Genomic DNA, 17535 nt, shown 5'->3' with positions numbered 1-17535 from the left:
TCCAGCAGTAGAAACAAAGGAAAACTAATGAGAAAGTGCTGTTATAGGTGAAAAAAAAGCCAGGCCATCCTAACTGAGGTGTCTATATTCCTGCACCCTGAGAAAAGGAGAATACGCTACCAAATACTGAGATAATTTCCTAGCTGAGTATCAGTGCGTAGAAATAAATTGCTCCAGAAAACTTAATTCTCTGTTACTTGGGGATCCCCATGAAAATCCTCAGTTCAGTCGCATGCAGGACACTCTTCAATTCCAGCCGCCTCATGTCAGGGTGCATGGATGAAACAGCATGGTAAAAAAAAAAAAAAAACAAACCAAAAAAATGAGGGTAGCAAGGATGAAGGAATGGCTTCTGTGTGAGAAGAGATTAAAGCAACCAGAATAGCTCATCTTGAAAAGCGGACATGGGGAGAAGGGCAGGCGGGCAGTCTGTCTTATCAAAAATAGTATGGAGCTGGAAAACAGGGAACAATTAGTCATTTCGCAGTAACTAAGTGATTACAGGCACTTAGGGCTATCAGGCCCCAAGGGAGAGGAAGCAGTGTTCCACATAGCGTGTAATTTGACCACTTATCTCAGATGCTGAAAAAATTTGACCACATAATATCTCAGATACTGAAAAATACTCAGGGTTTTCAGAAGCAGACAGCGCAATTGCTGGAAAGCAGGCTGGAAGGAGACGTCCTGTGTCATGCTGGCGATTACTAGCTCTCTGAGGTCTTGGGTGAAACCCTGGATTTATCACCAGCACTTCAGAAAGGCCAGGGATGTATCAGCCGTGGTCTGGATGGCCCAAATGCCACCCAAAAGCTGGGAATTTGAACCCGGCATCCAGCTGCTGCTCTGCGTTAATTTCCAGGTATTGGATCTCGGCGTGGGAAGTGTTAAACGTGTTGGTGGCGCATCTGCACTGTGTGCGGAGCTTCACCTGCTGCTCATCAGGGGACCTAAAGCCTGCAGATGGATTCCCAGTTCTGCCAGTAGTTAAGGCTCCTGGAAATACTGAAACTCCATGCTGAGTTTTTGCCAGACTTACACATGAAGTAACTGATGTTTCATTTGCAGTAAGTTTATGAAGTGGACTTAAACTCACTCCAGTATACGTGCTCCCAAGTAATTCATCCTCGGCTCTGATATGACTGTACAGTTCAGATGACAGCTATTATTTAGTATTACGCCTTGGACACAGTGTACATGTATTTTAACTGAAAATTTATTTCGATGTAAATTTTTCCAGCAGAATGAAAGCAACAATCTGATGGTTTCACCAAAAAAAAAAAAAAAAAAAAAAAAAAAGCTCGCTCAGAAATCTTGCTTTCCTGCTGCATTTGAACTCTGCTTCTGTACATGGAAAAAAAAAAGAAACCAACAACCCTGAATGTTTAGTTATTCTGTAACCAGGCACTTCAGGTCAAAGACACAGAAGGGATCAAAAAAGATAAGCAAAATTAAAACACCAAGGTCAGACAAGTTCTTCCTAAGAGTAGTGAAGACAAATCTGAGAAGGAAGCAAAACATAAATCAGCGTCCTATCTCCACTTTGCTTCCTAGCCAAAGACACTGAAAGTATCTCCAAGAAGTAAAAAGATATCTCTCGTTAAAGAGTGCCAGTGTTGTCACGGGAGATATGAAATAAAACACAGCCATTGCTGGAGAGATTGCTCCTGAGTGCATTCACAGTCCTCTGGAGGAGAGGATTACTGGGCACAAGGGCCAACTCTAACCAGTGGGAAACTGGTTTTATTTCCATGTGTCTCACGCCGAGTCGTAAAGGCATCTCGGCCACCTGCCTGCATCCTGCGACTAGTTTTTTGTGGGGTATTGGGCATGAAATAGGAACTGCTGTGCTGGTGCACTAAGGCTTATCCCTGACCCACGCCACTGCACCCTGGCGAACGCAGGTAGCCCATCACTTCACCACTGGCTGTGGGACATTGGACTGCAAGGGCTGCAGTAGGCCTTTGGGGATCTCCCGTGTGAGAGGAGCTGTCGGACAGGTCTTCTGCAAACAGACCAAAGGCAGGATGGGACCCAAATAGCCACTGCGGAGCTGCAGAGCTGCCTGTGACTTCCCAGGGGCTGCAGTCACTCTGTCTCCTCTGATCAGGATTCTCCACCCACTTTCAGAGGCTTCAGTTGAGGGAAATGTGGGTTATACCATCACGCCCAGCTTCCACACAGCAGTTGGGGAATTTTTTTTTTAATTAAAATATAGATACATAAATCAAGCCATGTAGGAAATTGGGATGCAAAGGGACCTTCTGGGGCTTTGCAGTCACCCTTCTCCAGATACAGCCACCTCTTCACCATGGCTACTGTGTCCATCCCTCTACTCAGAGATTGCATTACAGGGGCCAGGCATTTTCTTTGCACCTTTCTTAAAGGCAGTGATCTAGAGGATTTGGTTGTGTAGCTTGCGAGACTGCTTGCTGGCCTGTCGCTGTACCCCTTCCCTGGCAATGCAAAGGCCACCAGGACACTCTAGAAAAGCATCCCCTAGTGTGATGGCACTTTTTAAATGATCTAACTTGAAATGAGGAGGAAAGACAGCACGATTTACAGTGTGATGTGATGTTCCCGTCTCAACCTTCCTCCCCCAGCAGAGAGGAGCTCTTTTTCCCTGCAGGATGCGTTTCTGAGTGTGAGCTCCCATCCGATCCCTGCCAGGCCAGTGCTGAACAGTGAAACATCTCTGGGGAGTATGCATGTCTGCTGGGTGACATTTCACAGGGGCAAGCTCTGAATCAAATGTGAGGTGGGATTCAAAGGATTAATCGCACTGGAACACGGCTTCAATGCCAAAGTCACTTTATTTCAAGCTGGAAAACACTGGGAACAGGATGAACATAAGGATACTTTGCCCATCTCCCATTAAGCTTAAGCTAACCAGTGCTAGCTGTGTGCTCCAAGCCCACCACTGAGAGGTGTCTAGCTTGCTTTGTGGTATGCAGCTCCACCCATGGATCAGGTAGTTCAGGGAGGAGGAATCCTCCTTTCCAAAAGTGGCTGGCACAAAAAGACAGCACATCAGCCTTGGGGCACTGCAAAGCCTCTTAGCAGTCTATTGACTTAGCTGTTACCAGTACCTGTGAAACAGGGATGGCAAAATCTCTGAAGTGTGCTTTGTGCTTTGTCTGGGAAGTCAGTTGCTCTTGTAAGTTGCTCTGAGAGCCTTAGAATGACCATTCACTAAAAAAAAAAGGGGGGGGGAGAGTGCTAGTATCTGCTTTATCAGGACATGCTTCCTTTATGCAATGAGGACTGAGCCAGGCAGAGTGAACGTTATCGTTTATTTTAACCCCAGGGTAACTTTTTACTGAGTGTCATCCTACTTGGCATACTCTTTTAATACTGATTATGTCGATAGCTTGAGCAAATAAGCTGGAAGTTCCTACAGTTCATTCTTTGGGAAAAGGTCGTTCACCTCATGCCGTAAATGGACCCACTGAAGAGGTGTGTTTTTTTTCAGGGGCTGGAGTGAACCTCATCTGTTGGACTGGCCTTCACACATGACTCGGGAGCAGAATGAATCACAGCTGGTAGCATACCCAGAGTAGGAGGAGAGGCAACCTTGTCACTGTAGTAAGGCGTGGACGGGCGCTCAGAGGAGACCAGACAGCAGGGCTTGAAGAAGAAATGTAGCTTCTTCTCTGCTGGGAACTGCGTGTTTCTGGTGAGTTAGTGGAGATGAACGGACATTTCCTGGTGCAGTAGCTGTTGGGTTAATTTATAGCTATCTGTAAAGAAAAGCTTATTTATTTATTTCAGTTAGAAAGCTCGAATCTTTGGAAATTTCAAGCAAAGGCTGCATAACTTATTTAAGGACAGACTGAATGGCAGGTGAGAAGCAGGCTGGGATAACTCCTGCATATAAACAGCCTGGAAAGCAGTCAAAGGAAAATTTTTAATATAATTCAGATTTGCTCTTTAACTTTTGACTTTACAAAGGTTAAAAAATAGTACAGAGTGCCTTCTTGCTTTGGTATGCTCAATATTAAACATTTTTCTTGTGTTCTTTAATTGAACCCAGTCTTTAATGTACCTTTATAAACTAACCCATCCATTTGTATCTCTGTGGTGTGCCATTGTATATCCTCTATGAATCCCAAAGACAGGGCATCCCACTTTTATAACGTATTTGGAACAACTAACATATTTTAACACAATCAGTTAAGATAAGATAACCACCACAGCGAGAGCCTGAATGACAAGAGGAGACTTTTACAAAGACTGGGACATTATAAGTGCATTGCCCCATATTGTGTCGTGAGTAGAGTGTCCAGAGGAACATTATCATCTTAACAGAAGCTGTACTTGATGGTCTTTTCAGAAGACTTTTTTTCCCCATCTTTACTTATATCAATATAACAAGTATCTGAAGACTTCTCATTTACAGAGTGAGGGCAACGTCTGGCTTGGTAAGCAGCCTCGAGTGTTCGACCCGATAAAAACCAACATACATGCTGTTTTCCCAGCACAGTGTGCTGTGCCCTGGCTGGAAAGAATCCACATGCAGCTGGGGACGTGCGTGTTCCCACATGGGACAGACCCTTCGCCGGGTTATTCCAACCTTTAGAGCACCGATCCTTCAGCTCTGCCTTGTGCGTGTGATGGGTCTCAGATCTCCAAGGGCTTCCATCATAAGGAAGGATTTTACCATGTAAGTGCTGGGATCAATATGTAGAGCAAAAAGCTGTCACTTGCCATTTTTCTGTATTTTCTTGAGATTTCATTGGATGCCACCAAAGTCCACAGGTTGTGGTTTTGAACAGGAGGATTTGGGACAGTATTGGCGAGTGACTCTTTGTTCCTGAAGTACGCACAGCACATAAATTTTGCAGCATTTGATGTGAAAATCCCATTTGCAAAAAAAAAAGAAATCACAAAATTGTTCAGGTGTAAATATAAACTCAAAATAACACAGGTAAAATGTTTCCTTGAGAGGTGCTGACCTCTTTGTTCTTTCTACTTCCTTCCATACAAGCATAAAATGCACAAGCTTTCTCTCGTCTGAGCTTCCCGTGTTGTATCCAAGCTGGGAAGCAACCTCAGAAGGGTGTTGGGTGTCTTCACAGGGCCAGGAGACCAAAGTCCACAGCTTAGAGTTGTCTAAGGCCCAGATCTAAGGGCTCATCCCCATCCAACAGCAGCCAGAGTGACTGCTGAGATGTGCATGCAGGGGAGCAATGGAGAAGACATCACCCATGCTCTCTCAGCTTGTTTGGTGGAGCAGTGCTCACCCATGCCAGGATGTGGGCAGTGGGGCAGAGCAGCTGTGTGAGGGAAGCTGGAGGAGATGACTTTAAAAATCTCTCTTTCAGGCTGGAAGATCCAAACTCCCCAGAGTATGTCCAGCCCAGTTGTGGGACTCACTGTTTCCTTACTGGGGAAGCTGGTGATGCAGGCAGTGTTCTGGATCCTGCTCAGGCTCTCTACTGGGGAAGATAACTGGCCCGAGAACACTTTGTTTTGTAGCTTTGATGAATGAAACTTCCAAACTAGTTTGGTCAGTTTGATGTAGATGTAAAAGAACTTTAAAATAACAGGGGTTTCCCTTAAAGTCTTTTACCTAAATTTCCTGTTAACGCACAATAAATATCCATTCTGCTACTGTATTGTACCTGTGAAGATCCAGCCTCCCACGTCTGGAGGAGATTTGGCGGTCACTACTTTATGAAATAGTGAAGTACTTCTAGCAGCTTTCTAGCATCCCTGCTGTGCATGGCAGCTTTAGTGAGGACACCAGGAGGTGGCCAACAAGTTGTGAAACACCTTAGGAGAAAATCAGCAACATGCATGTCAAATATTCCTGTTCAAGCAAATGATTAGACAGAAACCTTGCACAGCAAGATTTAACACACTCAAATGGCACTTCTTATTAGGGTGTAGCAGACTTGTAACTTGATTTCACTGGCACCAAGACTTTATTTCCTCCTTTCTGAGGAGTGATCCATGTGAATAAGCTAAAGCTTACCTGGATGGTAAGGTAATTGGCATACCTAACGGCAGGGAGCAGCTTTACCCATATCTTCTGAAATACAGAGTTTAAGTGGACCATGTATTTGAGAGTCCTGTCCTCAAAGAATTGCTAACAGGTGGGTTTCTGGCAGCAGGGAGCAAGCCTGCATGCCTGGTTGACTATAAAATGTGAACTTTGAATTGTGAAGACATTGAGAAGGGGGCGGGGGGAGGGGAAATAGCAGCAATCACTAGGTCTGTAACCGAAAGGACAAGTGCTTCCCTGAGGAGTCAGCAGCGGTGTTGTTGACACGCTTGGCACGGTGGAATGTACTCATGAGCAATTTCCAGGGAACAGCTTCAGACAGTGCCAGGCCACACTACAAAGGCAGGTAAGAGTTGAGAGTATCAGACAGTTGGAAAAGTCTAAGTCTTCATATAATAATTAATGGCTTGCGGGGCCAGCTGTCTGAGGGACGCGTGTGTCTTGCGATGTCATTCACCTGTGAGTGACAGTTCAGATGAGGCCAGAGAGCAGTGCTGAGCAGTGGGCTGGGGACAGCCAACATAACCATCTCAAACTGACTCAGAGTGGACAGACAGGAACCCTCTGCTCAGTTCAGGTCACTCCAGAGGAGGCTGAAGAACTGAGTTGGACAAGCAGCCATAAAAGCTGGATTGATGCCACTGACAAATGAGGAACTAAAGGTCAAGGAAGAGCTTTCTGCTTCTCTGAGGGATGGGAGATAACCTTTGCCTCCATGACAAGCTGGCTTTTCCTCCTCTTGGAGCTGAGCCCTTCACCTCCTCATCTCCACACCCTTATTCTGCCATCCATGGATTGGCAGCAGGTAGTCACTGTCCACAAAGTATGTATTCTCTAAGTATTGTGACCGGGGAGCACAGCTGGGGAGGGGCTGGCTCTCAGCAGCCAAGTTCGCATCTGCACGGGGTCACCTAGGCAAGGGGTCCAACCCCAGGCAGCAGACCCTGTGCCAGAGCCACTCTGCTATCACGTCAATGGCTCCCAGAATCACTGTCTGTCTGCACCCTGTCCTGGCAGCTCAGACTCACGTCCGCAGAAGAAAACAGTGCCACAGCTGCAGGGGTACACCAGATCCCCTCTCTGAACACAGAGCTGGAGCAGGGAGGGGAATCAGCATGAGCACAGAGTAATTTAAAAGATAATCACTCTGCTTTTGTCTCCTTTCATCTACTGGAGATAGCAGAGGAGAAACATGCTGGCCTGCTGTCTCCAGTCCCTCTGAGTAATAACTCCTGTAACTTTCAGGGCTCCCACTGATAAAACCAGTGGCAGTGTACAATGGGAGCTAGCAGAGGATGCTGTGAGGTTATCCCTCAGCTCTTGTCTCTCTCTCTTTCCCAGTCATCTGCGCGCTGAAGAAACACCAGTGAAGGCGTGATCCATCACAGCTGCACATACAAATATGAAGTTCTTCTGGATAATCCCATTTTTCCTGCTGCAAGGTAGAGTCTTGGCTTGGAGGATAATGGTGCGGGTGAAGTAGGTCACACGTGCTGAGGCTGTGTCTCTTCCCAGGCTCTCACCCACACCAGGCTCAGCAGGGGTTACAACAAGAAGACATGGTCTGCAGGGTGGGGTCATGGGGGCTGGATGTACACGTGCAAGAGTTTCCAGCATTCCATCCTTATGAATGCCTCACTGGCTGAGGGCAAACTTGTACAGATAGTATTATGGCAAAGGCATGCATTAAAGACCTTAACTTTCTAGAAATATGGTTTCTTCCTTTACATGGACCCATTTTCCTCAGTATACACCAGCAGCAGCCTGACTCAACCATGTGGAAAGTTGCTCCTTAAGCCTGTGCTTACAGCACTGTTGCATTCTCTTTGACACCAAGGAAGACACCTGACTTACAGAGATTTGATTTTTTTTAAACCCAATATCAATGTCTGTTGGGACTATCTGCACCTCCACTGTGCAGAGGGATGTTTCAGCTGACACTGAAGTTTAAAAGGTTAGACAGCCAAACTGGACAGACCTGAGCCCCAAACCCTTCCCCTTCTGGTTCCCCAGGAATGGAGACATTAGAGACAGTTCTTAGTTTGTCCAGCTGGAGCAGGACATCAGGGTGTCTGTCCCCAGAGGGAAAGCAGAAAGCAGCAATGAGGCTCACCAAAGGGTCTGAGCTTCCTCTGCCTCTAGGAGCAACCCAGGAGAGCAGCCTCCCACCTCCCAGAATCAGCAGGAGGGGGCTAAGCATGGGCCAGGCTGTGCGGCGCTGTAGGCTGGCATCAGCCAGCACACCAAGGGGCCCAGCAGAGCTCAAGTCTAGGAGAGGAGCCTACCATCATCTCTTCTCCAGGGAACAGCTACAGATACAGCTTCAAACAGAGTTCAGCACTGGTCACAAGGGCAAGTCTAGCTGGGCTTCCCAGGACCCACCCAAAAGGATGTGCTTGAGCTATGTTTGCTGAGAAGTGTGGGTTAGGGAAAGCTCAAGCTACGAGCCCAGCAGCCCTGGCAGAGAGAAGCTGGCCTGGAGACAGTTTGCCTCTTGAATGCCTTTTGCCCTATGCTGATTTCCCAGTTCCAGAACTGGGTGTCATTCCCACCTGCCCTATATAGTCTGTGTGTGTATATGTCCTGTGCTTAGGGGGTGGCCACACTCACGTGCTGGTTTCTTTGCAGACACTGAAGCTTTTCTGATGAAAAATGCTAAAGTCAAGTTGTGTTTACAAGCCAGCCCAATGAATGGGGATTTATTGCTGGAGGACTGTAATCCAGAGTCAGATTTCCAGGACTGGTCTTGGCAAGGTGATTCCTTGATGAATCACGGCACACAGAGCTGCCTCTCCATGGTGGGGGCCAACAGAGTGCAGACAAGTCTCTGTGGCAGCTTGGGCTACACAAGCTGAGACTGCTTGAATTCGCTGCTCTCTCCAGTGGGCAGTAGCCAGGGCTACCTGGTGGCAAACAGGAAAGGAGTCACTCTCGATAAAGTGAGAGGCCTCAAGGCCCAATGGCAAGATGTTGCAGACAGGAGCGTGTGCAAGGAGAAAGCAGGTATGTGCCACACACACGCTGCTGGGGAATGTAGAAAGGCACAGTCAGCATTCTGGGGTCTTTCCAACCCTGGGTGCCCCACCATAATGGGATCTGCAGTGTGAGCCAGAAACGCTCTCCATTTCTCGGTGCATGAGATAATAAGGCTGTGCCCTCACGGCTGTGTTCTGCCCACTTGGAGAGACGTGCTGGGCAACCTTGGGAGCCAAGGGGAAGTCCATTTCTAGCCTGAAGTATTGCAGTGAGCAACCATTGCATTTTTCTGCTCTTCTCCTCCACAGCTGAGGCAGAGCAAGACAGGTACTTCCCTGCAGCCCTTGCCAGCACAGACATGTATGACAACACAGCAGGCAATGTGACCCTTACGCTGGGTATAGATCCAGAAGAGCTGGAGGAGCTGCTCTGGTTTTTCCGCAGAGAAGACTGTAAGTCCCATTGACGTTCCTGGGTTGAGAGTTGAAAGAGATAAACAGTCCTTGGCTGTCAACCCTCCTGCCTAATGGACATGCCCTAGGGAATTACCCAAGGAAGTGACTTACCCCAGATACGTAAACCCTCAGTCTCACCTCCAGAAGAAGCAGGCCATGGGTGAAGACAGGCATGAGGCTTTGCTGAGATAGTGTCTTCTCCCAAAGAGGGAATCGGCCTCTTTGCAGGCATAGCTTGCCAAGGGAGCAAAGGTCTGGGATGACCAGTGGTGGAGAGAGCAGATTGATAGAAACAGGTCAGCGCCCCAAGGATCAAGTTCAAAGCTGCAAAAATGAAGGACAGAACATCCACTGCCATCTGTGCTGCACACCCCAAATGGTGTTCAAAGGCAAAACCTACTTGCCTGAGTGTGGCAGTGGCGAGAAAGGCTGCAGAGCAGAGGGGCCCTTCTAGCAGTGATCATGGTGGGATGCTGCAGCTCTCAGCCTTGCTCCCACCCTTGGGCACAGCTGCTCACAGCTCCCAGAAAAGGTTGAAAAGCCATGTGTGGCAGATGTGGTCAGCATGAGAGATACAGAGCCCGAGGTGAGGGGGCTGTGAGCAGCAGAAAGCAGTTGTGTAAGTCTCCTGCCCAGGGAGGGAGAGTTGCCTGAGGTTATCCCCAAAAATGTGACGTGGGTGCTCTGCTCTGGGTGGTGAGATGGACACCAGCACTTCTGCCCTCATCCTGCAGCCAAGCCACAGCACTCTGACCTTGGGTATCCTCAGACCACGTGTGGCTAGGCTCTGTGGGTGACGCTGCCCTGTGCATGCTAATGCTGTCTCTCTGTGCTTTCCCCCAGCGTCAACGTGGAATTACTCCGTTCTTGCACTTTCCTTCGTGGCCATGATTTTGGGTCTTCTTCTTCTGGCTATTAACATTGTGCGAAACAGGTGAGACAGAAAAATTTGGGGGTCTTTTGGTGTGTGGTGGTGCGCTGAGACATCCCCCAGGCAGACAGACATGGGTTTGGCAGGGCAGGGCAGCATGCTGAGATGCAGGGCAGGACAAACCCTGAGTGATGGGGAGAAGAGCAAAGACAAACTCCCTTTGAACCGTGCTTCATTTTAAAACCTTGCCTGACTCCCTGCTCTCCTTGTGTGTCACTTGGAAGAAGTCACTTCACTTCTCCGGGCCCTGGATCCTGTAAAGCATCTGCAACAGCTCTGCCCAGCCCAACAGGGCAGCTGGGAGGGAAGTGACATTACACGTGTGATGTGAGGTGCTCTCCCTTAAGTCCAGGGGCACACAGGGGCTCTGGAGCAGGTCTCCCCAGCCTTTCCCCGCCTGTGTTCCCACAATGTTCCCCTGGGCTCTACTACTGCACAACAACCCTGCAGCTGAGAAGCAACTCGCTGTTTTCTACAGAAAGAAAACTTATATCTGGATCAGAGCTTTCACCTTGAAATGAGAGAAAAAGAGCTAACGTTACAAGTCTGCCACACTCTCATTTTAATGATGGCTTGCTGGGTGTTACTGCCTCGCTTTGGGTGATGTGCTGTGCTGCGTGTTTGCCAAGTGTAAACCCTGCGGCTGTATGTACTCAAACGCTTCAGACCACTTACGTGACACAGTGCAGCTGGCGAGGTTTGCCCGTAAGCAGCTAATGTGTTCCCAGGGCCAAAGTGTTAAGAGATGGATGTAACCATCACCAGGAGTAGATACTTGCCCCCAGATGCGGGCTGGGCTCACTGCTTCACTCCGCATTTCCTTTTTATGCCTTCCCTGCAGGAAAAGGAAGATCCACATGTATAGAGAAGTAGAAACCATGCAGCAGGCTGAGCTGGAAGCCAAGCAAACCCTGATGCCTGTGCAGGAATACAGCCCGGCTGAACCAGGAGAGCAGGAGGTGGTGCCCCAGGATCAGAGACCAGGAGAAGTGGTGGTCCAGTGGAAGGATGGAACTGTCACGTCTCTGTACACAGAGAGATCTGAGGATGCCATGTAACATCAGCTGAAGTCAAAACATTTAGGCCTTAAGGAATATATCAGAATGTCTTGATTCATAGTGATGGACATTTAAAATCGCAGTTTAACCTGGGGAAACAGAAGAGAGAAGGGAGAGAAAGCAGCAGAACTGCACCAGCAGAAGTGGCTCTGGACTAGAGGCAAGCCTGTGCCTCCTCCGTTTCAGCTCCCAGCTGGCTGGTCTTTACCCGCTGCGCTTGGCTGCCTCCAGCCTTCTCTCCCCCACCAGCTTTACCCCCTCCTTCAGATGCTGCCTGCCCCCCCTGCCGCAAATGGGTGGGAGCCAAGCCAGGGTGGGAGGTGGGAGGCTTCTCCTGCGGTCAGCCAGGGAACGCGCTGTCATGTCCCGTCAGGAAAACAGCTGCACTGAAGCGGAGGCACTTTTGTTCTTGTCAGAAATCATCTTTATTAAAATATTTTCCAAAGTGGGTGATCAAAATCCCATATTGAATCTCTCTCGCCATCAGTAAGGTCATATATATATATATATATATATGTATATATGTACAAATATACACGTGGATATTTTACTCTGCAGAGTAACTGCAACTCCAGGGAGAAGCCGAACATTTAACCTGATACAGCAAGTGAAACTGAACGCACAGCCCTTGGCCCAGGCTTGGGCACGGGTAGAGCCTGGTCACCTGTAGGATTCACTTCACGCTCTTCACCAGGCACATGTAGAAGCCATGAAATAATTTAAGACATTTTTGGAAATACGTCAGTCTTTTAAACAAAGGCTTTCAGAGCGTGTCCCCGTCAGTGAAGCATCTCCTTGCAAAGCCTTCGAAAAAGAACACTATAGTGTAAAAAGTTGATTAAAAACCCAGCTATTTTGGTATGACTTATTTCGATGCATGGGAATCACTTTCAGGACACCTGAGGCCTTTAGTCAGCTGAAACAATATCTGCACCTTTCTCCTTTGGATTAAAAAAAAAATAAATTCCTCCTACTTATTGCTCGGACAGGAGAGCCGTGAGATAAACGAGATGGGTGCCTCAGTGCTTGATTAACAATAAGCTCCCCCTTCCCAGCCACCCATCGCTGTGTGCCAGGCACCCAAGCCGGTTGGGGGGCCCTGGGAACAGCCCTCACCCTCCAGGTGGTGCCCACGGTTCCGGCTGCTCTGGGAGCTGCCCGGATAAGCACGGAAAGCCGGGCTGGCCCCCGCTGCCGGCGACAGGACAGGGTGCAAACACCGAAGCAGGGCTTGGCCATGGGGGATGAGAGCCGGGGCAAGGGCAGGCAGAATGATGCCACAGCTGATCTCGGACTCTCGGCACCCTGTCTGCTCACCACATTGCCATCACGTGCTTCACCCCGGCATGGAGACCGGGGCCACCGTCTGCCAGCGGCTGCTGCCATGCCTGTGAGTCTGTCGTGGATGGTCTCATCCCTTGTGGAGCCAGGGGACGGGGAGTCTCTCACTGCCCCTTCCACAGCCCGCAGGGATGCATCCTAAAATATCTTGAAGCCTTTCAGCAAGGTGAGCGTGGGAGCTTTCCTCTTGCTCTGAGCCCGCGAAGACTTGACGGTGACCAGCTTGGCCTGGGCCACCGAGGGGATCTCCTTGTAGTTGACGGTGGAGAGGGTGTTGAAGGTGCAGCTGGCCAAGCCGTGGCGGGTGGGCAGGGCGACCGGCATGGCCACCGGCAGGCAGGGACGTTCCTCGGTGATGAAGAGCGGCCGGACAGGCAGGCTCCGCTCCGCCTGGCGCCGCACCTCCCGCACAGCTTCATGGAAGACGTGCTGCACCCCTGCAAAGTCCTGGCACGCCGACACTTCATAGAAGAGACACCCGAACCTGCTCGCCAGCGACATCCCTTCGGCTGCAGGCACCTGCCTGGTGAGAGCGGAGGGGACGGGTGCAGCATCCCTCAGGGTGCTGCAACCACCCGAAAAGGGGAGCAAGGGGTGCAAGCGGGGAGCAATAGACCCCACACCCCACGCCTGCTTCTTGGCGAGGACGAGGGCAGCACCCGCTCGTCCCCCATCCTGGGACAAGCAGGGGACATGGTTCCAAAAGGGTTTTGCCTTTCCCGAAATCCCAAAGTAACGTGTTGCGCAGGTCCCTGGGGAATCATGCAACTTCCCGTGCCGGGAAGGCTTAGTAGGGATGTGTGCCAGGGACACAGGGGGCTGGATGCGATGGCATCGCACTGAGAAGCAGAGAGGAGATGGGGCGGGTCCTCACTGTGGGGAGGGGGAAGCTTCCTGCCAGAATCCGTGCTGGGAGCATGGGGAGGTTCGGCAATACATGGAGGGGGGTTCGGCAACGCACATGACTCAAGGACCCGTGGGACCAACACTCAGCACAGCCCCAGAGCAGCACAAAAGGCCAGAAAAACACACCGGGGACAACCAGTCCTGGCAGCAGGAATGGAGTGAGAACGGGCTCCAGGGAATGGGCACATCCAGAAGGGAGCAAGGAGCTGGAGTGGGCTCAAGCCGTGCCCAGGGACAGTGACGCTGCCTTACCACGCAGCCAAAAAACATCCCACTGAAAATACCAATGGGCTCAAAATAAACACATCATCCTCCAGGCAGGAGAGCAGGAACCTCGGAGATGTGGGAGGACGTGGCAAATGCTGACAGGGGTGGAAATAACCACAAAAAAAATGCATATTTGGGTTTTGCATCCCAGCCAGAGGGATGGGGGGGATCTGTCAGCTCTCCCCCACCAGGAAAAGACAGCCTTGCCCTATGCCCGATACCTGTACTGCTCCATGTCCAGCTTGTTGCCCAGCAGGAGCACGGGGCAGCGGCGCTGGCAGCCCCTCGCGTGCAGGGCAAGGACCTCCAGGTAGCTCTGGCAGCCCTCAAAGCTCTTCCTATCATTGATGCTGTAGACAACGAGGAAGGCGCTGGCCCAGCACAGGTAGCGCTCGCAGTTCCCGGGGCCATCCTGGGGGTGAGAGGAGCAGCTGAGCTGTGGTCCAGTCGCGGTCCAGCCTCGGTCCAGCCGGGCGTTTGGCACCAGAGGTGCCCTGGTGCCTCACCTGGTCGGCGGTGTCCATCACCTTCAGCAGCACGGGCTGCTGGTCCACCAGCTCCTCCGAGGTGTAGGTGTCCTCTGCAAGGAGAAGGGCGGTTGTGAGGATGGGCTGGGGTGTCCCATCTTCTCCAAAGCCAAGAAAAACCCTGGATGCTTGGGATACTGTGGAGCAACCTCAGCCCTTGTTGAGGCGCACCCTCCACTGATGCCTCCCACCTTGCTCCTTCCTGAGACAATGTTATTTTGGGGGGCTGGTGATGCTGCTGCTGGGCAGGCTTGGCTGGGAGCAGTTATTTCCCCCTGCATGCTGCAAGCATGGGCTCCCACGGGAGAAGGAGGGAGGGGAAGGAGCCCAGCATGGCCATCACTGCGCCTGGGGCTCAGCCCTTATCTAAATGCCACGACCTGGTGAGATAAAGCAAGCTGGGGGCTTGACACCGGGGCTGTTTCCCAATAAATCAGGCAAAAGGAGTACCCCTTTCTTTTGGAAGGAGGGCAAGCAGGGAGAGCTGCTAAGCCATTTCCCCGGGAGAAAGATGCCTTCTCCCGGCTGGGTCCTAATGGATGTGTTTCGGAAAGGTTTTGACGTGGGAAGATGAAACCACATTCCCAAAAAAGATCTGAGGAGGAGAGGATTTATCCTTCTTTCCTGTGAGTCGCTGAGTTATTAGGGGCTGGAGTTGGTTCCTGGACAAAGTCCGTATCTCCCTAATGTCCCCAATAAATCATTTATGGTTCTTCCCTGCGCCCTGGAGCCAGGCCTAGGAAAATAGTTATTAATTACTCAAAACGAGTGGAAAAAAAATGCCCAGAACCACTGCTGCAAAGCACAGCCCCTGGGGCCACCCGCTCTACAGCCCCCGCTTGCTCCCCCAGCCCTTCCCCTGCCCAGCACCCCCAGGAGCAAGCAGGAGGCATGAGATGCTCCCCGAGGACCCCCAGTAATTTGGCTTTCAGTTTCTTTGGGCTGATGCGAGGAGCCAACATTCTCCCATGGGACATGCCCGCAGAGAGAGCGCTGCTTTCACCTCTGTTTTTACAGGCATGTTTGGGTCAAATCCAGCCCTTCCGTTGTTTTTCATGTAATTTGGGGTGTTGGTTTTTTGGCGTTTTTTTCCCCCTTAAATGCCATATTCGTGGGAAACGCAGGAGATGGGAAGGATGCTCCGTGGGAGCTCATGGGGGACGACCGAGGGGAAACACTCGCAGAGAAAGCGTCTTACCCAAGTTCGGATCATATTCGCTTATGAACCTCTTGGTTAGAAACTTCACGGTCAGGGCTGCAGGAGGTGAAAGAGGTGGGTGAGGTGGGTGTCCCCCCCACAGCACCGGCACCCCCCTGATGCCCAGCCATCCCCGTGGCGGTGGGGCACCCATCTCACCTGACTTGCCAGCCCCTCGGCACCCCAGGATGGCCACGTTGCACTCGCCGAGGGGGCTCTGGGGCGGCCGCTCGCCACCGGCTCGGGGTTTGCCGAACATCGAGGACATCCTCTGTCCTGCAGGAGAGAGCAGGGGGGACGTGGGGCACCCAGTGCCGTACTGGATGGGGACCTTCTCGCTGCCTGGCTCCTGGGGTGCCCCAGCCTAGGGGAAAGGGGGGCTTAGCGGCACCGGGGAGGGTGATCCGCTCTCCTCCAGCCGCATCCTGGAGCCAGGGCGGCCGGCATCACTATCCCATGCTGGCAGTCAGCACCCCACTCAAGCAAAGACAGTCGTCCCCCCCCCCCCAGCCTTCTGCCCACCCTTCTCACCCCAGAAAGAGAAAAGAAATGCAACCTCCCACCTTAAAACCCGCTGCTGGAGGAGACGAGGGGCTCGCCGGACTGTGTGGGCGCCGAGGCCGGGGCGAGGGCTGGGGGAGCAGCAGCCCCTGCGCCGCTGGGGCTGCTGATGAATGAGGCAGGCGGAGGCGAGCACGGCTCCTGCCGCTCAGGCCCCAGCCAAACTCCTTGTAAGGAAAGCTGCCGCGCCGGCGCCGGGCTGGACACGCTGCTTCGGCCGCCCCGAGGATGGTCTCCCCAGCAGGGCACACGCTGCCTCCCCCCCCGCCAGCTCCTGGGGCTTTGGGCAGGGACCCCCAGCCCAAAACCCACCGTGCTTCCGCTCAGCGGTCACCTCGCCATGTCCCTGGCACATCGCCGAGCCCCCAGCACCTCGCCGTGTCCTCACAGCGAGCAAAAGCCTGGTCCCGCTCCCCTGGCTGAGGCCAGCGCACTCATTACACCTCCTGCAGGCAGGAGCGGCGCTCGGGAGCGATGCTGCCTGTACGGCCACCCTGCCCACCGCTTGCCCGGCTCCTTCGGCTGCGTTTAAGCACAGATATCTTCTGCTGCTGGCAGAGGCTTTGCAGGGGGACAAAAAAGCCCCCTTTTTCCACCCAAAAGACACGATCCTGAGGGGAAAAGGGGAGCACAGGGAGTACTCACCGCTGCCCGCACCAAGCCATCAGCCGGCACCCAGCAGGCTCCGAGCCCGAGTAGGTGGCGGAGGCTGAAGTCAGCGTTGTCATGGCAATCGCAGCCATTTGGGATGGGACTCAGCACCCGGGACCGCAGGATACGGCCCCTAGGCTGGCCCCGAGGGGTTTCTATGGGGGGCCATACCCAGGGCTGGGGGGGTGAAGGCTGCTCCGTGGCCATGCAGGGCTGCTGTGCCGTTGGGATTATTGCCCGTTAATGCAGGCAGGATATTTTTAAACCCTCCCAAAATAGTCTGGGAGTGTGGAAGTCCCTGCAAGCCCCAGGGATGGGGAGGATGGGGAGGGTGGGGAGGATGGGGATCATGCCCCTGTGAGAAGCAGAGCCCTTGGGGGAACCCCAGACCCCCTTTGGACGCAGGTCAAGGATGCTTAAAAGCAATCGGAGCTAAATGTGGTATTTTAAGCTGGATACACATAAGGATCAGTGACAGTAACACAAGTGCAAAGCTCTCCCTTTCTCCCCTAAACTGAGATTTTGGGGAGGGGAACCTGCTGGGGCCATGATCCTGGGACAATGGCTTTGCTGTCACATGGTGCCCCAGCAGTTCCCGGCTGCTGGGATGAGGGGCTAAGGAAGGAGGAAAAAAATATACCTTCAACAGGGTGGGCTGCT

At 51.8% G+C, this 17535-nt stretch overlaps 2 protein-coding genes across 5 annotated transcripts; one reads left to right on the top strand and one right to left on the bottom strand.

Annotated features, from left to right (window-relative positions):
- The first annotated feature begins 3516 nt into the window (after window positions 1-3516).
- SLC51B (SLC51 subunit beta) lies at window positions 3517-11913 on the top strand. Its single transcript, XM_075043886.1, has 5 exons — window positions 3517-3673; window positions 7346-7446; window positions 9289-9432; window positions 10279-10369; window positions 11208-11913. The coding sequence occupies exons 2-5, from the start codon at window positions 7407-7409 to the stop codon at window positions 11422-11424; spliced, it is 492 nt and encodes a 163-aa protein (XP_074899987.1). The 5' UTR covers window positions 3517-3673; window positions 7346-7406; the 3' UTR covers window positions 11425-11913.
- RASL12 (RAS like family 12) lies at window positions 11905-17110 on the bottom strand. Of its 4 annotated transcripts, none has more exons than XM_075043883.1 (6): window positions 16870-17110; window positions 15823-15939; window positions 15664-15720; window positions 14445-14518; window positions 14160-14350; window positions 11905-13288 (listed from the first exon to the last, which is right to left on the bottom strand). In XM_075043883.1, the coding sequence occupies exons 2-6, from the start codon at window positions 15929-15931 to the stop codon at window positions 12904-12906; spliced, it is 816 nt and encodes a 271-aa protein (XP_074899984.1). In that variant the 5' UTR covers window positions 15932-15939; window positions 16870-17110; the 3' UTR covers window positions 11905-12903. The 4 variants fall into 4 exon arrangements, with proteins under 4 accessions (XP_074899984.1, XP_074899982.1, XP_074899985.1 ...); XM_075043881.1 differs by having other exon boundaries at window positions 15823-16027; window positions 16870-17094; XM_075043884.1 differs by lacking the exon at window positions 16870-17110 and adding an exon at window positions 16227-16862.
- Window positions 17111-17535: the final 425 nt, after the last annotated feature.

The sequence above is a fragment of the Buteo buteo genome, chromosome 13, assembly GCF_964188355.1.
Source record: "Buteo buteo chromosome 13, bButBut1.hap1.1, whole genome shotgun sequence".
NCBI classification, from domain to species: Eukaryota; Metazoa; Chordata; class Aves; order Accipitriformes; family Accipitridae; genus Buteo; species Buteo buteo.
The sequence above is the reverse complement of the archived record's forward strand: the minus strand, read 5'-3'. Positions and strand labels throughout refer to the sequence as shown.